The 20,861-nt window shown below is 41.1% G+C and overlaps 1 protein-coding gene across 1 annotated transcript; it reads left to right on the forward strand.

Annotated features, from left to right (window-relative positions):
* Positions 1-11,469: 11,469 nt before the first annotated feature.
* Positions 11,470-16,722, forward strand: A4GNT (alpha-1,4-N-acetylglucosaminyltransferase). The gene is made up of 2 exons (XM_044255170.1): positions 11,470-11,906; positions 16,031-16,722. The coding sequence occupies exons 1-2, from the start codon at positions 11,496-11,498 to the stop codon at positions 16,643-16,645; spliced, it is 1,026 nt and encodes a 341-aa protein (XP_044111105.1). The 5' UTR covers positions 11,470-11,495; the 3' UTR covers positions 16,646-16,722.
* The last annotated feature ends 4,139 nt before the right edge of the window (positions 16,723-20,861 follow it).

A 20,861-nucleotide genomic window follows, 5' to 3' on the forward strand; every position in this document is an offset into this window, starting at 1 on the left:
TGGTACACTGCAAAGGCAGTCCTGAGAAGAAAATATATAGCAGTACAAGCCTTTCTCAAGAAATAAGAAAGGTCTCAAATATAGAACCTAATCCTACATCTAAAGGAGCTGGAGAAAGAACAGCAAAGAAAGCCTAAACCCAGCAAGAGAAGAAAAATAATAAAGATCAGAGCAGAAACCAATGAAATAGAAACCAAAAAACCAATAGAACAAATCAACTAAACTAGGAGCTGGTTCCTTGAAAGAATTAATGATTGATAAACCCTGGGCCAGACTTATCAAAAAGAAAAGAGAAAGGACCCAAATAAATAAAATCACAAACGAAAGAGGAGAGATCACAACTAACACCAAAGAAATACAAACAATTACAAGAACATACTATGAGCAACTCTACGCCAACAAATTTGACAATCTGGAAGAAATGGATGCATTCCTAGAGACATATAAACAACCACAACTGAACCAGGAAGAAATAGAAAACCTGAACAGACCCATACCAGTAAGGAGATTGAAACAGTCATCCAAAATCTCCAAACAAACAAAAGCCCAGGGCCAGACGGCTTCCCAGGGGAATTCTACCAAACATTTAAAGAAGAACTAATTCCTATTCTCCTGAAATTGTTCCAAAAAAACAGAAATGGAAGAAAAACTTCCAAACTCATTTTATGAGGTCAGCATCACCTTGATCCCAAAACCAGACAAGGATCCCATCAAAAAAGAGAACTACAGACCAATGTCCTTGATGAACACAGATGTGAAAATTCTCACCAAAATACTAGCCAATAGGATTCAACAGTACATTAAAAGGATTATTCACCACGACCAAGTGGGATTTATCCCAGGGCTGCAAGGTTGGTTCAACATCCACAAATCAATCAATGTGATACAACACATTAATAAAAGAAAGAACAAGAACCATATGGTACTCTCAATAGATGCTTAAAAAGCATTTGACAAAGTAGAGCATCCCTTCCTGATCAAAACTTTTCAAAGTGTAGGGATAGAGGGTACCTACCTCAATATTATCAAAGCCATCTATGAAAAACCCACCGCAAATATCATTCTCAGTGGAGAAAAACTGAAAGCTTTTCCACTAAGGTCAGGAACACGGCAGGGATGTCCATTATCACCACTGCTATTCAACATAGTACTAGAAGTCCTAGACTCAGCAATCAAGACAACAAAAAGAAATTAAAGGCATCCAAATCGGCAAAGAAGTAGTCAAACTATCACTCTTTGCAGATGATATGATACTATATGTGGAAAACCCAAAAGACTCCACTCTAAAACTGCTAGAACTTGTACAGGAATTTAGTAAAGTGTCCGGATATAAAATCAATGCACAGAAATCAGTTGCATTTCTCTACACCAACAACAAGACAGAAGAAAGAGAAATTAAGGAGTCAATCCCATTTACAATTGCACCCAAAACTATGAGATACCTAGGAATAAACCTAACCAAAGAGGCTAAGAAACTATACTCAGAAAACTATAAAGTATTCATGAAAGAAATTGAGGAAGACACAAAGAAATGGAAAAATGTTCCATGCTCCTGGATTGGAAGAACAAATATTGTGAAAATGTCTATGCTACCTAAAGCAATCTACATATTTAATGCAATTCCTATCAAAATACCATCCATTTTTTTCAAAGAAATGGAAGAAATAACCCTAAAATTTATATGGAACCAGAAAAGACCTCGAATAGCCAAAGGGATATTGAAAAAGAAAGCCAAAGTTGGTGGCATCACAATTCTGGACTTCAAACTATATTACAAAGCTGTCATCATCAAGACAGCATGGTACTGGCACAAAAACAGACACATAGATCAATGGAACAGAATAGAGAGCCCAGAAATAAACCCTCAACTCTATGGTCAACTAATCTTCGACAAAGCAGGAAAGAATGTCCAATGGAAAAAAGACAGCCTCTTCAATAAATGGTGTTGGGAAAATTGCACAGCCACATGCAGAAAAATGAAATTGGACCATTTCCTTACACCACACATGAAAATAAGACTCAAAATGGATGAAGGACCTCAGTGTGAGAAAGGAATCCATCAAAATCCTTGAGGAGAACACAGGCAGCAACCTCTTCGACCTCAGCCGCAGCAACGTCTTCCTAGGAACATCGCCAAAGGCAAGGGAAGCAAGGGCAAAAATGAACTATTGGGATTTCATCAAGATCAAAAGCTTTTGCACAGCAAAGGAAACAGTTAACAAAACCAAAAGACAACTGACAGAACGGGAGAAGATATTTGCAAATGACATATCAGATAAAGGGCTAGTGTCCAAAATCTATAGAGAACTTAGCAAACTCAACACCCAAAGAACAAAGAATCCAATTGAGAAATGGGCAGAAGACATGAACAGACATTTCTGCAAAGAAGACTTCCAGATGGCCAACAGACACATGAAAAAGTGCTCCACATCACTCGGCATCAGGGAAATACAAATCAAAACTACAATGAGCTATCACCTCACACCAGTCAGAATGGCTAAAATTAACAGGTCAGGAAATGACAGATGCTGGCGAGGATGCGGAGAAAGGGGAATCCTCCTACACTGTTGGTGGAAATCAAGCTGGTGCAGCCACTCTGGGAAACAGCATGGAGGTTCCTCAAAATGTTGAAAATAGAACTGCCCTATGACCCAGCAATTGCACTGCTGGGTATTTACCCTAAAGATACAAATGTAGTGATCCGAAGGGGCACATGCACCCGAATGTTTATAGCGCAATGTCTACAATAGCCAAACTAAGGAAAGAACCTAGATGTCCATCAACAGATGAATGGATAAAGAAGAGGTGGTATTTATACACAATGGAATACTATGCAGCCATCAAAAGAAATGAAATCTTGCCATTTTCGACAACATGGATGGAGCTAGAGGGTATCATGCTTAGCGAATTCTGGGGTGTGTGGCACAACTGTTTCACTGAGAACCATTATTTTCTCTCATCTCCCTGCCTTTGTTCCTATCCCTTTTCTTTTACTCACAAGTACATCTTTAAAAAGGGGGGAAGTGACATGTGGATACAGTAATTTCCTGAACAAACCCAGACACACATTCTTGATGGCTACATACAATTTTGTAAACAGAAGCATATTTAACTGGTATGGCTGAGTGGAGAACAAAAGGAGTTATTTCCAGAAACACAAAGCTAGAACAGTTTTCTTAAACATGCAGAATAGCTTAAAATATTACCCTGAGAGAGGGGATCTTACTCTGGCACCAACTCACTAATCATTAGTAAAAACATTTTTTTTCCCAAGACTTAATGTTGATAATCACTCCTTCCTGTTTCAATTACTCTCCCATGCGTGTCAAGTGTTAGGCTCTGGATTACTTCTCACTCTGCAGGGAGCTGCCTCTGTCCAGCTATCTTCTCACTATTCATATAAACCCAACACTCCAGTTTTTGTTCCAGCTTCAGAACAGTAGTGAAAGGAATTAGCAAGGTTGATAAGATATCACCATATTGGTTTTGTCCTATTGATAGCTGAATGGTTTAACAAATTTATCAGTCTCACTTGCTCAACAAATAAGTTAAAAACCGGAACTGCGGTCCCCAAAGTTCCAAAGTAAATAGGACAAGTATTGTGGGCTTGCATATTTCCTTCTCACAGTCAATCAGAGTTCAAAGAAGTTACAGAATTGAGAAGTGTGCTTTCCACGTGTTATTCAATTCAACAAACATTTATTGTTAAAAATGCCTTTTACCTTTTCCTTCTCAATACAGTGAGTCCTTTATGGCAGAGGGAGTTTAGGCCCAAACACGGAACTACTTACAGTAGAAGTTATCAGAATTTTTCCACAGGGCTAGGGGGTTGGAGAAATTTCTGCTATGGTTCTGTGGCTTTCTTCCTTGTACTGCTTTTTATTTTTTATTATTTTATTTATTTTCTTTATAGTACTAGTTCCAAATATCCGAAGAACAGCATTGTAAAATCCAAAGAACACTGGATTCAGAGTTTTTTTGTCCATCCTGTTCATTACTTTGGATCTATAGCAATCTGCATTTCCTAAGGTCTCATTACTTAGCAGCAAATGGCAGGCTCCATAGTCCATGGGATTAACCAAGTTGGGCTTTTATTGCAATGGAGGAAATAAAAGATCTTTCACAAGTGGTAGAAACTCCTAGGAAAGTAGACACTATCTGGATACACATGTAACTGTCACCAGTGTATTTGGACCCATCCACTCATCAAAGGTAAACAGCTCTTTGCACACATCTACTCAGATGTCTGTTTTGGGGTCCCTAGGACCTCCTTGGCTGGTTGGAGAAGGCCTGCAATTGTGTGTTGAATAGTTTGATGAATTTTAAACAGAGTTAATGTCACAGAGGGTCAAAGAGCAGGGGCATTCCTGAGGTGACATGTAGGAGAAGCTATGGATAGGTGGCATCCAGGTAAAGGGACTATTGCAAGCTGTGGGTCCAGGGCATAGGGTCTCCTGAAGTCCATCCTTGGAGTGTCTGGTGAGGAGCTGCTGCTGGGGCACCTGGCCACAAGCACAGACGTTTAGGGTGGTCCAGCCAAGCAGAAAGGTGAGCAGAAGGAAGGAAAAATAGTTCTGCTCTGAAGGAGGAGGGAAGACTGAAGGGATGGATCTGGGGTCCTTGGGAGGTTTCTGATAGAGTGGTTCAGGTGACAGGAGGCCTCCTCAGAGGGACTTAGAAAGGACCTCACACTGAGGCCCTGAAAGGTCCCTGCCGCACTCCGCCACACCCGCCATCCTGTACCAGTGACACACTGCTTCTGCACATGCCTAATCCCCTCTCACACAGGGCCGAGGATTTCCTTTTTCAAGATTTACTGGGAAATAGATTTCCTTAATCTGAAAACAATAAAGTTTGTCATCAGGGAGTTGAAATGCCATCTACGGTCATCATGTTATGTTCTTTTTGTCCCTTCTTCACTGTGGTGGACAGTGAGCATTGCACTTTGCCTTACCAAGAGCTCTTTCACGCTCACTGTGGGCCTGCAGTCAGTTATCTTCTAGAGCGCATGAGGGAGCCGAGGCTCCCAGCAGACCTGGGGTCTTGTCCTGGTGCCCTCAGCCTGGGGTGGGTAGTGACATGACTCTAAGCTCAGTGCTCTTTCCTTTGTACCATCTCCTTAGATCTTGGGTAGACAGGTCCTACTTCTTGTGCTTTAGGATTTCAGGGCATCACCAATGTTTACTTTCATTTTTGGGACAAAGACTACCAACTACTTCACTGTTCTCTGATTCCACCACTTGCTCAGTGATTTTGACCATGCTGCAAGCAGCTAGAAGGCACTAGGATATGTGAGTACCTGAGACATAGGCATTAGGGATGTATTGCTCCCCCAAATTGGAGCCCTTTAGTTACTCCAGAGTGGGGAGCAGGAGCTCTGCTCTCCCCTACCCACTGCAGAGAAAGAAAACCAATCCATCCAATGCTAGGGAACTCCAGAAAGACGCCAAGGCACGCTGAACATAGAATTCCCAGGTTCAGAGAATAAATTCAGATGCAAAGAAAGGTGTGTGTGGAGGCCCAAAGAGCTGTCCTGGGGAGCCTTGGCCACATAGAAACAGGAAGCCAGAGACGAGTGGGAGAGTTATATCTTCCTTGATGTAGGACCTGTTATGTCAGGATCCAAAATTTGCTCAGGGGGGTACCTCCGTTTTCATACCAGAACACCCAGGGGGAACACCAGGTGGATACTTGATCATGGCTGGGAGAATGAGGCTCTGGACTGAAGACAGGTAACTTCCTGAGCAGAGGATGTCTCTGAATGCTGTTACTGAGTGATCCTGTCAGGGGTGCTGGGGAGCAGACCACAGGAGAGTGACGCTGACTCCGGAGATGTGGGGGCTGCTGCATCAGTGGAGGCTAATGAAGCTGACCTCCTGAAACTGACAGGAAGTTCCCACACCAAAGGGCGACCGCTGGGCAAAAGCACCCTTTCCGAACCCACTTCACTGAAATCGGGGAATCAATTCCCATTCCAGATCACCAGGTCCCTGGACTACTGGGGTTTGTCCATTGCTTTGTAGTGATGGCTTTTCTTTTCTTTTAATCGAACCTGTGTTTGCAAAGTTAGAATCCATTTATAGGACTGTCTAATGAGGAAACTTTCCCACATCTCTGCCTATAATTTTGTCTGAAGCGAACTTCCCAGGTGCACAGTCTATTGGCTCCAGGGTTGTGCTATGATACATTTAACCCTCCCTGATAGATCCACAAACAGGCAGGATTAGTGTATGGGTCACCTGATAGATGGTGCAAACACCTTATATTCCCCAAGTCTCTGTGTTTGAGGCATCTTAGTAAAAGGAGAAGCATCCTGAGAACTTCTTGTGTTTGGTGTTGAGCTTCTGCCAATGATTTAATTCCCCCAGTTTTTGAATTGGATGATTAAGCGGTGACTTATTGGGAAGTATAGTAGGATAGCAGGAAAAACTTTTCATCATTGTTAAGACTTCAGATATTGGTTAACTGCAAGTTCCTGGCTGGAAGGTGATAAAATAAAGGAATCTTTCACCTTCTAATGTTTGTGGGTCCTGCCCCTGGGCTTCCAGGGAAGCTATACTTAAACACTTACCAAGGTCAAAATGACTTTGCAAAACCTCAGAGTATGGGCTTTAATTCTGCCATGAGCATACACTGTACATCTGATCTGTTTAAAAAAAAATAACAAAAAAGGAGCATTCCAAATGCAAAGATAAGAAAAAGGAAAAAACCTCCCTGGTTCCCATGATTTTTAGTTACACAGTCTTGCATGTACTAGAAGCTTATGATAAGGTCTGCATTTTTCTGAAATGTCCTTTGTCTAATTATTTGTAACTTTTTAAGAGTGCACCAAATGTTCCTTCAGCCAATCACCCTCTTCTTTGTGAAGATTGTGTATCCTGGGCAACTGCCCTAGCTTGAGTTCAAATAAAACCCTTTCTTTTAAATATTCTAGAAGGTTTATTCAATTTGCATGGATATAGCAATTTTCTTGGATATAGCCAGCAGGGTAGCAGAGCAACTCTTGTGAGATCACCTGGGGGTCCCCTGGAACACAGGCTCGGCACCAGCAGGGGTCTTTGTGCCCCTCCAACCTCTTAGCACCTCGAAGGTGTATTGGGTGAGTTCTTCCCATATCTGAACCTCTTCAACTGGAGTTGAAGAGGTTCCTGACTTTTACTGGAGCTGTTGAGGGTTACCAGTAATATTCTCTAGGTGGAGGTAACCTAGAAGGGTTGGGGTGGATGGGCTGGTCGTTTTGATTTGGCATTATGCTAATTGATGTTATTAATATAAAGCTTTATTGAATTTTCTGGCTAGAAACACAACAGACTGAATCACTCAGCTTCAGGGAGAAGGGACACTTGCTCCTTCAGGCCAAATGGTGCTTTCAGGTGACTGAAAGCCTAAAGGAGCTGTCTCGGAAAACTCCTGCAGGCTCGATGCACCGCACACACTGAGCCTCTACTTGGAAGTGGTTACTCAAATGGGACATTTTCACTAAGAGTGACTGGAGTCTCAGATGACCTAAGTGAGATTCTTTTGACAGGTCTGAATTTGTTTTCTTGTACACACAATTAGAGAAAACCAATCACAAGACTAACCAACCAGAAGCTAGGAAGCCATTTGTTTCGATCAGTAAAGCCCCCAACCTTGGGGAGGGACCAATGACCACAGAGGCACTCTGGGTTTCATTTGGCTTGTTGCTGCAGCTTTGGTATCTTTGGGCAAAACTGGCCTTGTTCTAATTGGAAAATGAAAAATGACTCATTAATGGATTCATAGATTATGTGCTACCTTATGATTAGATTTGTTTTATAGAAGAGAGATATTTGGAAATTGGATCTGTAATGTCCTCTCCTCAAATGTTAGTGAAACAAAGGCTAGATTTTGGTAGCATCTTGTTTGTGTATACATGTCTATATGGGTTATAAATGTGACATATTCTCTCTACCTCCGAATGGTATTGCTAAAAATTAATTTGTAAAAGAGCTCTTTTTAATTAGCTTAAAGGCAAACACTTGTAAAAACCTACTGTTCTAAAACTCAGAAAGGTAAGAACTAATCCAAATGTTTTTCAAGTTCATGTGATCTGGGATAATCTTTAATAAGTTAAAATTCAAGTTTTTTGGTTTAATTAAAATAGACAGGGCAGCTGGAGGGGGCATGGGGGGATGGGGTAACTGGGTGATAGACATTAAGGAGGGCATCTGATGTAATGAGTGTTATATAACACTGGGTATTATATAAGACTGATGAAACACTGACTTCTACCTCTGAAACCAATAATACGTAAGTCAATTAAATTAATTAATTAATTAAAATAAGTCTCCCACCCTTCAAAAAAATTAAAAATAAAGTTAAAAAATAGACATGTCTTTAGAGTTGTTAACATTAAAAATAATGGTTGATTTTGTCAGCCTCATGAAGTATTCATGGGTTATTGTTAAAAACAAATAAGTTGAATGAATAAAAAGTTTTTTAAATAAGGTGGAATACTGAAATATTAATTACTAAACATAGGTTTATTTGCTTTTGGTTTTTTTTTTATTACAAAGAAACTAAAGATAAATTTGGGTCTGCTTATAAACATGTATTATGATTTATTGAAAGTTGTACTATGAAAAAACACATTTTTAGAAATTATGAAATATATCTATAAATTGGCCAATTTAAAGAATTCTGATATAACAGACAGCTCATAATTGCTTCCTACTTAGTTTTCACCTAGAGACTGAGGTTTTTAAGAATTAAAATTCTGATAAATGTGATTGAGACTGTTGGAAGTAATATGGAAAGCAACTCTGTACACAGGAAAGTGAGAGGTGTATATTGTATAAAGAATGAGGATACATTTTTGTTGAGGAATAAAAATGATTTTGTCCTGAAATGAGATTGATTGTTTAGAGAGGAAAAAGGACAAAGTCTTAATGGAAAAAGAAAGTCATAAAATGTTAGTGAAGGAGAATCTTTAGAAAATAATTTTATATATGGTCAAGACTAAGATTGGAATGAATGAATTTTGAAAGTGCACTAATAAAAGATTGGAATTTGGTTTTTCTCCCTGTTAAAAAGACAGGGATTGGATTGTTTGTCTGCTCTTGATAAGAAATTATGAAAAAAAATTTTTTTTCTTTTTCTGCACAGAAAAAACAAAGATCTATGTTTTGTCTTCACCAGTTTTTTTGATTATGTAAGAAAATTAAAACTTCTCAATATTAAAAAAGCTAAATTTTGTTAACAAATATGTATGCTATATTTGCTTTTGGTATCTCTTAAGGCCACCTTTGTTAAACAGATTAATTAAGGTTTCCTTTTTTCAGATTAATTAAGTTTTAAGTTTTGTGATGATCTGTAATCCTATTTAAGGATATGCTTTTGAAACTGCTCAGCTTTTTAACAAACTTCTCCCAAATTCAAATTCTAAATGAAGTCTTTTTGACTAATTAGAGTTGTTTATTTGGTATGTTAATTGGTACTAACCAATTAGCTAATTGGTTAGTACCAATTAACATAATTTTAGTATATTTATTTGGTATGGTACATGGGAAGCATTGTCAAACAAATGATGGTAAACTTTCTTAAGTTATGTTGTGTGGGCAAATGCTATAACCATTGCAGAAATTACATAAAATTCCTAGTTTTAATATGTCCTGTTATTAATGTCATCACTTGAAATTCTACTTATTGAAATGTTGTGTGTCACAAAAATAACCAAATTTCCTTGTCAACTGCATTATAACAATCAGACTTTTAACCATGGCTATTTTTGAGTCGTTTGTCATTTACAGTTATTGTCCTAATGCTCTTGAAAATGCCTTTCAGCTTTAAGGAGATCCATGTAAAGGACTTTTGATGAACACAGGTTTCTGGTATCTTTAAGATCATAAAATAAAACTGGGTAAGAATCTCTAGAACTAATGGAAAAATTGCATTCAAACAGAACAAGAATGAATTACATGAGACGAACTGAATTGAAAAAGATGATTATAATTTTTATGATTTTTGTTTAAAACATTGCTTTTTCTCTATTGTTTGCCCTTCCAGATTCAAGGAAACCTTTTCTCTTAAGGTATCTGTGAGTTAATAGAAATTTGGTAAAATATTCCATTGTAAGCAAATAAAAATAATAATCTTTTCTCCCTATCCAAACCCTCCAGAATTCAGAACTCAGTATTCTTTCTCTCAAGGCAATTATAGTCATTTGCATAAATCCAATGAGAATCTGTTCTCCTTGTAACAGGAAACCCTTAAGAACATTGGCTGTATTACCAAAGCTTTAACTGGAATGTCATATTTGAGAGACACATGCATAGACTCAGATATGACTGGAGAACTTTAAGGAATGAAGGTTGGCTTTATGGAGTTAATAAAGCCCTTTGGAAATATTGGCCTGATACCTTGCTTATAGAGTTCCCAGGAGCCTTACCAGGTGAGTAAAGAATGTCACTTCCTGGCAGATACAGGAACCTCAGGATATTTTGGGGACTTCAGGAAGAGAGGAATTCTCCCAAATCTATAGGATGAGTCTGATGGCAAGTATTTGGCTTGGCTTCTGGCCTTGAGAGGCTATTAAAAGTTCAGTATGAAATTCCTTATAAAAAGTTCCAGCAGAGCAGATTTTCTGAAACCTATATGATCGATCACAATTCTTGCTATTAATAATTAGGCCAGGGGCGCCTGGGTGGCTCAGTGGGTTAACGCCTCTGCTTTCGGCTCAGGTCATGATCCCAGGGTCCTGGGATCCAGCTCCCCATCAGGCTCTCTGCTCAGCGGGGAGCCTGCTTCCTCCTCTCTCTGCCTACCTCTCTGCCTACTTGTGATCTCTGTCTGTCAAATGAATAAAATATTTTAAAAAAATAGATAGGTCATATTTGTTAAAATGGACTTTTTTCCCCCAAATGAATTAGTTTTAATTTGGCTATCTTCAACAGAAATGAGGATGATTTTAGGGAGAAAAATTAAATTGAAACAACACATCCTTATAGGTGTTAAATTCTAGTTCTGATTAATTGTCTTTGAATGGTTGTTGTGTGCCTATAAAACTGGGCTGGATCCTGAATTCTTCTGATTTCCTCAAATACCTGGCTATGACTCTCCAAATGAAGGTTTCCAATTTTCTCCCATTCTCTTGACTTAGAAACCCTGAGAACCAAAATTGCCCCTTTCCCTGAAGCCCTGGAAACTGAAGCAAGACAACCTAGGGCAAACTTCAGAAAAATTTCTACCATAGCTTGTGTCTTGATGCTCTCTCTTCATGCCTGGTACTCTATGGGTCCCTCAAAAGGGTGAATGATTATTTTCCTCAAACCCTCAGATAAACCCTAGTGAATGCATTTTTCTTTTACTATTATTGTACTTGATTTGACCCTATTTTTTGAGGATTTAAAAATCTAATCTTAGAAGTGATATTTATGTCCCATTTTCTCGCATGCTGTCTTTATCAGGTATTGTGTGTGTGTTTTTGTAATGAATTGTGTTTCTTTCAAGCAGCAGGCCAGGAGAGAGACGTAGACATGCTGAAGGAGCTCCAGCTCTTCCTGTTGGGCATCCTGCTGCTTGTCTGTGTCTTCTTCTACCAGCTCAACGTCAAGTCCAGCTGCCTCTTCTCCTGCCTTCCTCCCCAGAAGTCCCAGCAGGACCCCGGAGCCCTCCTGGGCCATGGGCGTGGCATCGTGTTCATAGAGACCTCGGAGAGAATGGAGCCAACTCCACTGGTCTCTTGTGCTGTGGAGTCTGCTGCCAAGATTTACCCTGGGCAGCCTGTGGCGTTCTTCATGAAGGGTCTCTACGACACCACATGGCTACCCTCAAACTCCACTTATCCAGGCTTTTCCCTCCTCTCAGCAATAGACAATGTTTTCTTCTTCCCTTTGGATATGGAAAGTCTGTTTGAAGACACACCATTGCTTTCATGGTACACTCGCGTAAGTGTTGAGAGGCTCTTAGAAGGTCAGCGTTGGGATGGACTGCAGAAAAGGGGTCCCATCTGCTCATTTTATGGATAGGTAAATGGAGCACAAGGACTCAGTGTCAGAGATGGGACTAGGACCCAGATCCTGGCCTTCTTTCTACAGCGTTGAATCCTGATTCAAATAAGCAGGAGAGACTTAAGTTAGGTTCATCTTGAGCCTCTTGTCTCATGCCTCCAGCCTTATTTCTTAGGAACAAGTTTTCCTTTGAGACTGTTCTTTTTTTTTTTAAGATTTTATTTACTAATTATTTGAGAGAAAGAGAATAAGAGAGAGAGAGAGAGAGAGAGAGAGAGAATGAGAGGAGAGGTCAGTGGGAGCAGCAGACTCCTTGTCAAGCAGGGAGCTGGATGTGGGACTTGATGCCAGGACTCCAGGATCATGAGCTGAGCCAAAGGCAGTCGCTTAACCAACTGAGCCACCCAGGCGCCCTCCTTTGTGACTATTCTGAACTGAATGAGTTTCTAGATCTTTTCTGGGGGCTATAACCACTTATTTTTAATTTATTTAAACTTATGTATGTTGAACTTTAGTATTTTTTTTTTGCATATAAGTGGGAAACCAGGCAATATTTAATTTGAAAATTATGTGAACAGAAAATTCATGAAGGATCAGGCAGAGTGCTGTTATATGAGATTGGGTTATATTAGGATATGACCCAAGAAATATCTTTTTTCTTGGGTCATATCTTATGATCCAAGAAAACTCCTGGAGCTCTTGAGAATTTTGTAATCTTCATCTTGATAACATAGCATAATAAGGAAATAATATTTCAATTAAACATTTGTCTCACAGAGGACCCATGATTGGATAATGCTTAAGGAAATTATAGTAGAACCACTTAATAATTTCACTATGCAGTTTTTAGCTGTGACATCGTATAAAGACTACAATACAATACAATAAAAGAATAAGTACACCTACGTTATAATGTAATTGTAATTGTTTTAGTTATATACCCCACCCCTTCAATCTATGTGGAAGAAAACGACCTGAAGAAAATAATACAATGCATGGTAATAGTATGGGTTTTTATGTGATTCGATTAGGAGTGCATTTAGTGATGAAAATATGTTCATTTTAAAACTAAAACTATCTTAAAAACTCAAAGGTAATTTAAAAATCAACATCCAAATAACACCGTTTGCTTGCCATATAAAATCCTTTCTAAGTTTAAAGCAGAGGCTAGACCAAATGGCAGCAAACATTTTCTCTGTAAAGCGCCAGACTGTAAATCCTTTAGGTTTTACAGGCCAAGAGGCAATAGTGAAGCCACTGTGCACCTTCTTGTGTTAGTTTCCTAAGGCTGCTGCAATAGATGAACACACACTGGGTGGCCTGAAACGGCAGACATTTCTTCTCTTACAGTTATGGAGGCTACAAGTCCCAAATCTGTTTCACTGGGTGGATGTCATGGTGCTGGCAGGGGCCCAGTTCCCAGGGAGGCTCTAGGGAAAAATCCTTCCTGTGGAGATCTGCACGTGTCCTTTTCCTCTGTGTGTGTGTGTGTGTGTGTGTGTGTGTGTGAGAACATTCCCTCTACATCTGTCTTTAAATGATACTTGTGATAGCATTTAGGGCTCATCAGGACAAGCCAGAATAATCTCCCCATTTTAAGATCCTTACTCTAATCCCAACTGCAAAGACCCTTTTTCTCCACACGGTGACGTTTGGAGATTCTAGACTCTAGTGCCTGAGGTCTTTGGGTGGTGGTCATTATTCAGTCTACTGTCCTGGGGGGAGGACACCCCAGTTGCTACATACTGCCATCTGGAGGCATTTTCTGGATTATGCGACAGGCCTGTGGGGGCGGTGCCTTGTTTTACTCTTGGCCCTGTGGGACTTCTAGATCTCAGTGTGCCCATCTCTTCTTCTGAAGAGTCTTGAGCTCTCAAGTTGACTCCCATCAGGAGGGGATGGAGCAGCTCACCACACTAAGATTACACCTGCATCCACCAGCACACCCCAACAATTAGGCAGCTGCCAGCATGAACCCCTGGGAGGAAGCAGGGCAGGCCACGGGCCAGGGAGACAGTCCCTGGCAGTTGAGGGGGCCCCTGGGGTGAACAGGCTGGCGAGGTCCCTGTCCCTCTCAGGGCTAGCCTGCTAGAGGGTGTTCCAGGAGGACTAAACAAGAACAGGCAGTGTGGGGGCGCCTGGGTGGCTCAGTGGATTAAGCCGCTGCCTTCGGCTCGGGTCATGGTCTCAGGGTCCTGGGATCGGGCCCCGCATCGGGCTCTCTGCTTGGTGGGGAGACTGCTTCCTCCTCTCTCTTTGCCTGCCTCTCTGCCTACTTGTGATCTCTCTCTGTCAAATAAATAAATGAAGAAATCTTGAAAAAAAAAAAAAAAGAACAGGCAGTGTGTTGGCCTATTTTCCCCACACCTGGGGTAGGCGAACATTAGCTAAATGGTGCTTTGCTCCTTGGACAAATAAATCTCTGCTCCAATTGTCTTGGACGATGCCACATACTACACCCCCTCCCCCTGCTTTTTGCCCCTCACAGACTAATCATGTACATGAGGAGATGAAAGCCTCTGCAGTTCTGAACTAAAGAAACGTTAACTTGATTCAACACAGCATTTTCCAAACTGATTTGAGCATGGATGCCTCGGTAGGACATCAATGTTTTCTTGGAGCTAATGTTCCAAAGGGTGTAGTTTGGGTTCCCCAAGCGGTACATCAGTTTTACAATGTTAAGTTTTCAGAATAGGGTGGCTCTGGGACATCTGGCCACATCAACAGCCTTCCTAACTTGTCTCTGTGCTTCCGCCCTTGCCACCTCCCAAGCCCCACCCCTGTCTGTTTTCCACATAGCAGCCAGCATGACCCTTTTAAGACTAAGTCAGATCACTTGACTCCTTTCTTCCAAACCTTCCAAATAATTTCAGCCTTTACCCCAGCCTATATGATCTGCTCTCCCTCTCCTCCCATCCCTCTCTGCCCCCACATGCTATCTCTCTCCTTCACTACCCTGCTTTGGGCACTCTACCTCTTTTCTGTTCCTGCACATAGCGAGCGAGGTCCTACCTCAGGACCGTTGCACTTGCTGTACCTCTACGTAGAATCCTCTTCTCTGAGATATCGGCATGATTCCCTCATCAAATTCATTAGGTTTCTACTGGAAGCCAAGATAAGATATGGCTCCATCCTGTTCCCTTCATAGTCCCCTTATCCAGCATTTTTTCCTGCATAGTCCTTATGAACCCTCAACTTATCATATATTAATTTGTTTATCATCTATCTCCACTTAGCAGAGATTTTTGTCTGTCTGTTTACTGCTATCTCTTTAGCAACTATAACAGGGCTTGGCACATAGAAAGTAGGCCCTCCATGGATATTATTGAAGGAATTAACTACTGAAAGAAGACATGCACGCATTTTAAGAGTCTTCTACCAATTTCTCAAAAAACATACATATTGATCTATTTACAGTTTCCTAGTTTATTTTTTTTCTTTATCAGTTTTCAGCATTTTTAGGTCTCAAGAAATTCTTTCTTCACAGTTTCATATTTGTGGTCAGTGTACACCCTGCTGTGGGCTCCTGGGTAGCTCAGTCCTTAAGTGTCTGCTTTCAGCTCAGGTCATGATCCCAGGATCCTAGGAGGGCTCCCTGCTCAGCGGGGAGTCTGCTTCTCCTTCTCCTACCTGCTCCCCCACCCCCGCACCCCCACTTGTGTTTCCTCTCTCACTGTGTCTCTGTCTGTCAAATAAAGAAAATGTTTAAAAAAAAAATTACACCCTGCTGAAAATGACTCAATGTGTTTATTGTGAAATCCCTGCTGGGTTTCTTCTTTACCATTCCATTGTTTCATTTTTTTTTTTTTTTAACAAATTCACAAAATCTTTAAAAGCTGCTAAAATCTTCCCATTGTTACTGACTGCTGCAAACTTGTCACTTGAAGGCAAATTTTTGGGTGGAACTAAGTTTGGTAAATTTGCAAAATTGGGCTTTTGTCCAGTAGATTTTTGAGAAGCTGGTTTACTTCCTTCTCCGCAGCCACCCTGGGCTGGCCTCCTGTTGGGACAGCCTGCCCTGTCCCCCTGCTGCTGGGGCTGATTTGCTCTTGTTCTTGCAGATCAATGCCAGTGTGGAGAGCAACTGGCTCCACGTCAGTTCTGATGCGTCCCGCCTGGCCATCATCTGGAAGTATGGCGGCATCTACATGGACACCGATGTCATCTCCATCAGACCCATCCCTGAGGAGAACTTTCTGGCTGCACAGTCTTCTCGGTACTCTAGTAACGGGGTGTTTGGCTTCCTCCCCCACCACCCCTTCCTGTGGGAGTGCATGGAAAACTTTGTTGAACACTACAATTCAGAAATCTGGGGCAACCAGGGTCCCAGTTTGATGACGAGGATGTTGAGGCTGTGGTGCAGACTTGGAGACTTCCAGGAGGTGAGTGACCTCAGGTGTTTGAACTTGTCCTTTCTACACCCCCAAAGATTTTACCCCATATCCTATCCGGAATGGAGGCGCTACTATGAAGTCTGGGACAGAGACCTGAGCTTCAATGACTCATACGCCCTGCATCTGTGGAACTACATGAACAAGGAAGGGAGGACTGTGGTCAGAGGAAGCAACACACTGGTGGAGAACCTCTGCCGTAAGCACTGTCCCAGGACTTACAGGGACCTGATTCAAGGCCCAGAGGGCTCAGGGACTGGGACGCTGAGTACAGGTAACAAATAGAGGCAGCATTGGGCTGTTGCTGCTGTGTCATAGGACTGAACACTTCCTGGAGTGGCAGTTTTTGGTTCATGCCCACATTCCCCGGGGGGGTGGGGCTGACCATGTATCAGTTAGGGTCATCTCTCTCTGTAGTAGAAAATTCCCAAAGACATCAGTGTGTAAAATATAGAAGCTTCTTTCTATCTCATGTAAAAGATGTCTGAAGGCTGGTGATTCGGGGAGTGGGGGTGGGTATTGTCACTACGATCATTGGGGACCTAGGTTTCTTGCATCTTTTTGTTTATCATTTGCCATCCTTAGTGTCCCATAGCCCATGGTCTATATGGTTGTTTGATCTCCAGCCCATTATGTCTGCACTTTGGGTAGGAGGGAGGGGGGTGCACCTCCTTTATTTTATGAAGACCTCCTACAAGTCCCTTATAACACTTCCCCTTACATCTCACTGGCCAGAGTGTAGCTGCAAGAGAGGCTGAAAAATTTAAGGAGGAAGAGAAAATGGGTGTTAAGAGAGACAGCTAACAGTTTTGCTACTTGTTACATTTACTTCTGTAAGATTAATTTTAGGACCTGTTAGAGAATTGACTGAGGAAAAAGAGACTTGATCTCTGGTCCTGATTTTGATATTCATTAATGCTTTCAGTCAATGAGCATTAACTGAGTCCCTTCGGTGTGCCAAGCACTGATTGAGTTGCAGAAGATAGAGCTGGATCCAGCAGACAAGGTTCTGTCTCAGTCAGTCTGGGCAGCACTAGCCAAGTGTCACAGCCTGGGTGGCATAGAAACAACAGAAATTGAGTTCTCACAGCTCTGGAGCCGGTAGTCTAAAATTAGAGGGAGGATCCTCTTCCGGTGGCAGAGGGCACTTTTCTTGTTGAATCTTCGTATAGTGGAAAAGGTCAAGGGGAATCTCTGGGGTCCCTTTTATAGAGGAACTGATCCCACTCATGAGGGCTTCACCCTCATGACCTAATTTCCTCCCAAAGACCCCACTCCTATCATCATCCCATTGAAGGGTAGGATTTCAACATATGCATTTTGGTGGGACAGGAACTTTCAGTCCATTGTAGGTCCCTCGTACTTATTCTAATGACTGGCCACATCCCCCCTCTGATACCCTCTTGCTTTTCCCAGGGAGTCTGCTGTTCCCTACCCTACCTTAATTGGCTTATAAAAGCAAATTACAAATTCTAATTTTTACAAAACATTTCCCCTTTAACAGTCACATAAAAATTTATCTCCTCCCTCCAGGATGTATGAGAATCAATATTTCTTCTATAGATATTCATCAACCAAGATTTTCTAGCACTTTCCTTTTGGTAGTTGGCTTTATTGGAAAAATAGTTTCTGTTTTTTCCAAATATAAAAATATGATGAGTTTTCAAACTACGTTGCCCCCCACCCCATCCCCTTTCACTGTGCTATTTCCCCTTTTGGGAATCAATGCTCTGACAGTCTTATTAAAAAATACGAGTCATGTCTCTGGCCCAGCTTTATTTATTTCTGGATTCTTAGATATCTGACACCATGGTCAGATTTTGGGGCCTGCTTCTCCCCCTCACAGCTAAACTCCTGCTGGTTTTAAGCTCTCGTGTTTGTACCCCAGGTGAGGATTTTCAGAGCTCACCCTTTCTGGGAGAATAGTCACAGACATTGGATTTCATTTCTGCATCTGAAGAATACATGAGAAATGGTTCTGCAACTAACATTCCCAAAGGTTCTGAAGGGTTTAATTAGGAATAACTTTAATATTTCTTTTTCCTTTCATTTTCTTTTTCTTTTTTTTAGAGAGATTGCGTGCACATCCACGGGAGCAGGATGGGGGAGGGGCAGAGGGCGAGGGAGAGGGAGAGAGAATCTCAAGCAGCACAAGCCCGAGATGGGGATCAAACTCATGACCCTGAGATCATGACCTGAGCTAAAATCAAGGGTCCGGTGCTTAACTGAGATACCCAGGCACCCCAGGAATAGTTTTAATATTTTAAAAATATCTGAGGTGTTTCATGATGGGGCCAAATAGGTCAATCTGAATGTCACATTTCCTTATGTGGGGCTGTGATTATACGAATTCATTGCGTTAATGTTGATAATTTGATGTTTATAGGGAGATTTATCTGAGAATAAAATGTCTTTAATAAAGTGTCAGAAATAAATTAATAATGTATTGCTTAAGAAGTACAGTTTGTTTTGTAAGAAAGGATATGTCAAGAGGTGGTAGTGAGGATATGTCAAGAGATGGTGGAGCAAGGGGCTAAAAGCAGTGAGTAGTAAGAAGTGTGGGATTTCTGGGGTTCCATTTGGCCCTGATTCCTTATGACCTCTTCTGTTCGTCTGCGGCACATGTTTATGTCATGATAGACTTTGAAAATAGGCCATGCTGGTATTATTAATTTTTTATATTAATTTTTCTATATTAATTTTATATTAATTTTTTTTCCAAATCCCGCACTCATTCTTAGAATTTCAAACAATAAGATTGTGTAGAGCAAAGAGTGAAAGTACCTCTTGTACCAGTACTGTCAAGTTTGGTATGTCTCTCCCCTTTTCTCTGCATTGGTAAGAAGTTTTGGTCACAAAACTAATGAAGTACTGTGTGGTGACTAAGATAACATAATAAATAAAATAAAATAAAGGAAGTGCCTCTTGCACTACTATCAAGTTGGTATGTATCTCTCCCCTTTTCTCTGTATAGCGTGCTATCAGTAACATACTTTGGCCACAGGCCTTCCAAGTATTTCCAACTAACACCTTGTCCACCCTAGCTCTTCCTTCCAGCACCCCCACAGTGTAGCAAGTAAAGGGCTAAGGCTGCCCCTGGGAGGCTGTCCAGTTTCCTGTGGGCTAGTGGCTAGTGGCTGTGCAAGTCTGATAGTTAAATATTTGAATATCACCCCTGAATTTCTCATATGACTATTATGTCAGTTAATTTTCACTTTAACAGTACGTATCCTTGATACCCTTTCTCATTAGCATAACTTATTCTTCCCAATGGTTGTAGAATGTTTCATTGCAGGATATATATCGTAATGTATTTAGTGAGTACCCAACTGGTGGACATTTAAGTTCATTTCAATTTTAATAGTGCATGTAATGCCGTAGCAAAAGCTCCGATTCCTGCATTTTTGAGGACTTTACATTTTGATATGTGGTGCAAAATTATTTTCAAAAAAGTTCTTCGAAATTGCCTATTTTCCCATCCTTCACCAATGCCAAACATCTATTAATTTTAACCAATACAATAGTTTTAAAATGTACTTAATTGTCACATTAATTTTGGTAAGACTTAGTGTTACACATTCTTAATAATATATATTCACTTATTCTGTGAATTGCCTAAATATTTTGTCTGATTTTCTATTGGGTTGTTTTCTATTTCTTATTGATTTATATACTTTTTGTATACTAAGGAAACAAACATTTTTAATATTTTAGTTGCAGTTTTTTTTAGTTCGTCCCAGTTTGCCATGCCTTGGGTTTGTTTCTAGACTCAGAGAGCCAGTCCTGGTTAGGCTGACAGTGCCTTTTTCATTTTGCGGAAGAGAAAATCTTTTTCCTGAGAAAGGAGATCTCTTCTTAAGGGCATCAATATCCTTCAAAATGACTTTTTTCAGGGAATAGACTAGAGTGTAGGCTGTGCCTAGGGAAGAGGCCCCCTGTCAGCATCAGCCAATACTTGATATGTGAGAGTGCAGGCTTCTTGTTGCCAGATCCTCGGATTTTTCAAGAGAAATCAACAAACCAGTTTTTTATGTAAAATCTCCCTTTGACTCTATACCTGTCTACACATCAGCACTGTGAAACCCCAACAATATAATTTTGACCTAAAATTACCTCAGTTATCATGCATGGCTAGCATCTCAGCTGGGAGATCTGCCTTGTACACCTCACGTGTCCTTCTGGAAGCTGGAGCTGCCTCTGGAGCTGGTTTCTGAGCTGTGATGCCACAGTTGACAGCAGAGAGTACTCCTATTGTGGGCTTCCTAGGTTCCAAAGTCCACCTTCAAAGGGCAGTCTATCACACTGTCTCCTAACACATCCCTAGGTGTAGGAAGGAAACCAGCTGTGATGACTGTGCTGAGTCAGAGAGTGGGTGTCTGTCACTGGCTGAGGAAGGGGTGAGAGGCAAAGGGGCCAGATGCAAACCATAGGTACTGAGAACCCACTCTTTTCTCCTCCCATCCAATAGTCATGGCTCAGCTTCTCCTGGAGACAGTGATGT

The sequence above is a fragment of the Neovison vison genome, chromosome 6 (assembly GCF_020171115.1).
Source record: "Neovison vison isolate M4711 chromosome 6, ASM_NN_V1, whole genome shotgun sequence".
In the NCBI taxonomy this organism is placed as follows: Eukaryota; Metazoa; Chordata; class Mammalia; order Carnivora; family Mustelidae; genus Neogale; species Neogale vison.

Coding starts and splice junctions, on each gene's coding strand:
- A4GNT (XM_044255170.1), top strand. CDS start 11,496: ATGCTGAAGGAGCTCCAGCTCTTCCTGTTGGGCATCCTGCTGCTTGTC. Junction 11,907..16,030: donor TGCTTTCATGGTACACTCGC/GTAAGTGTTGAG, acceptor TTGTTCTTGCAG/ATCAATGCCAGTGTGGAGAG.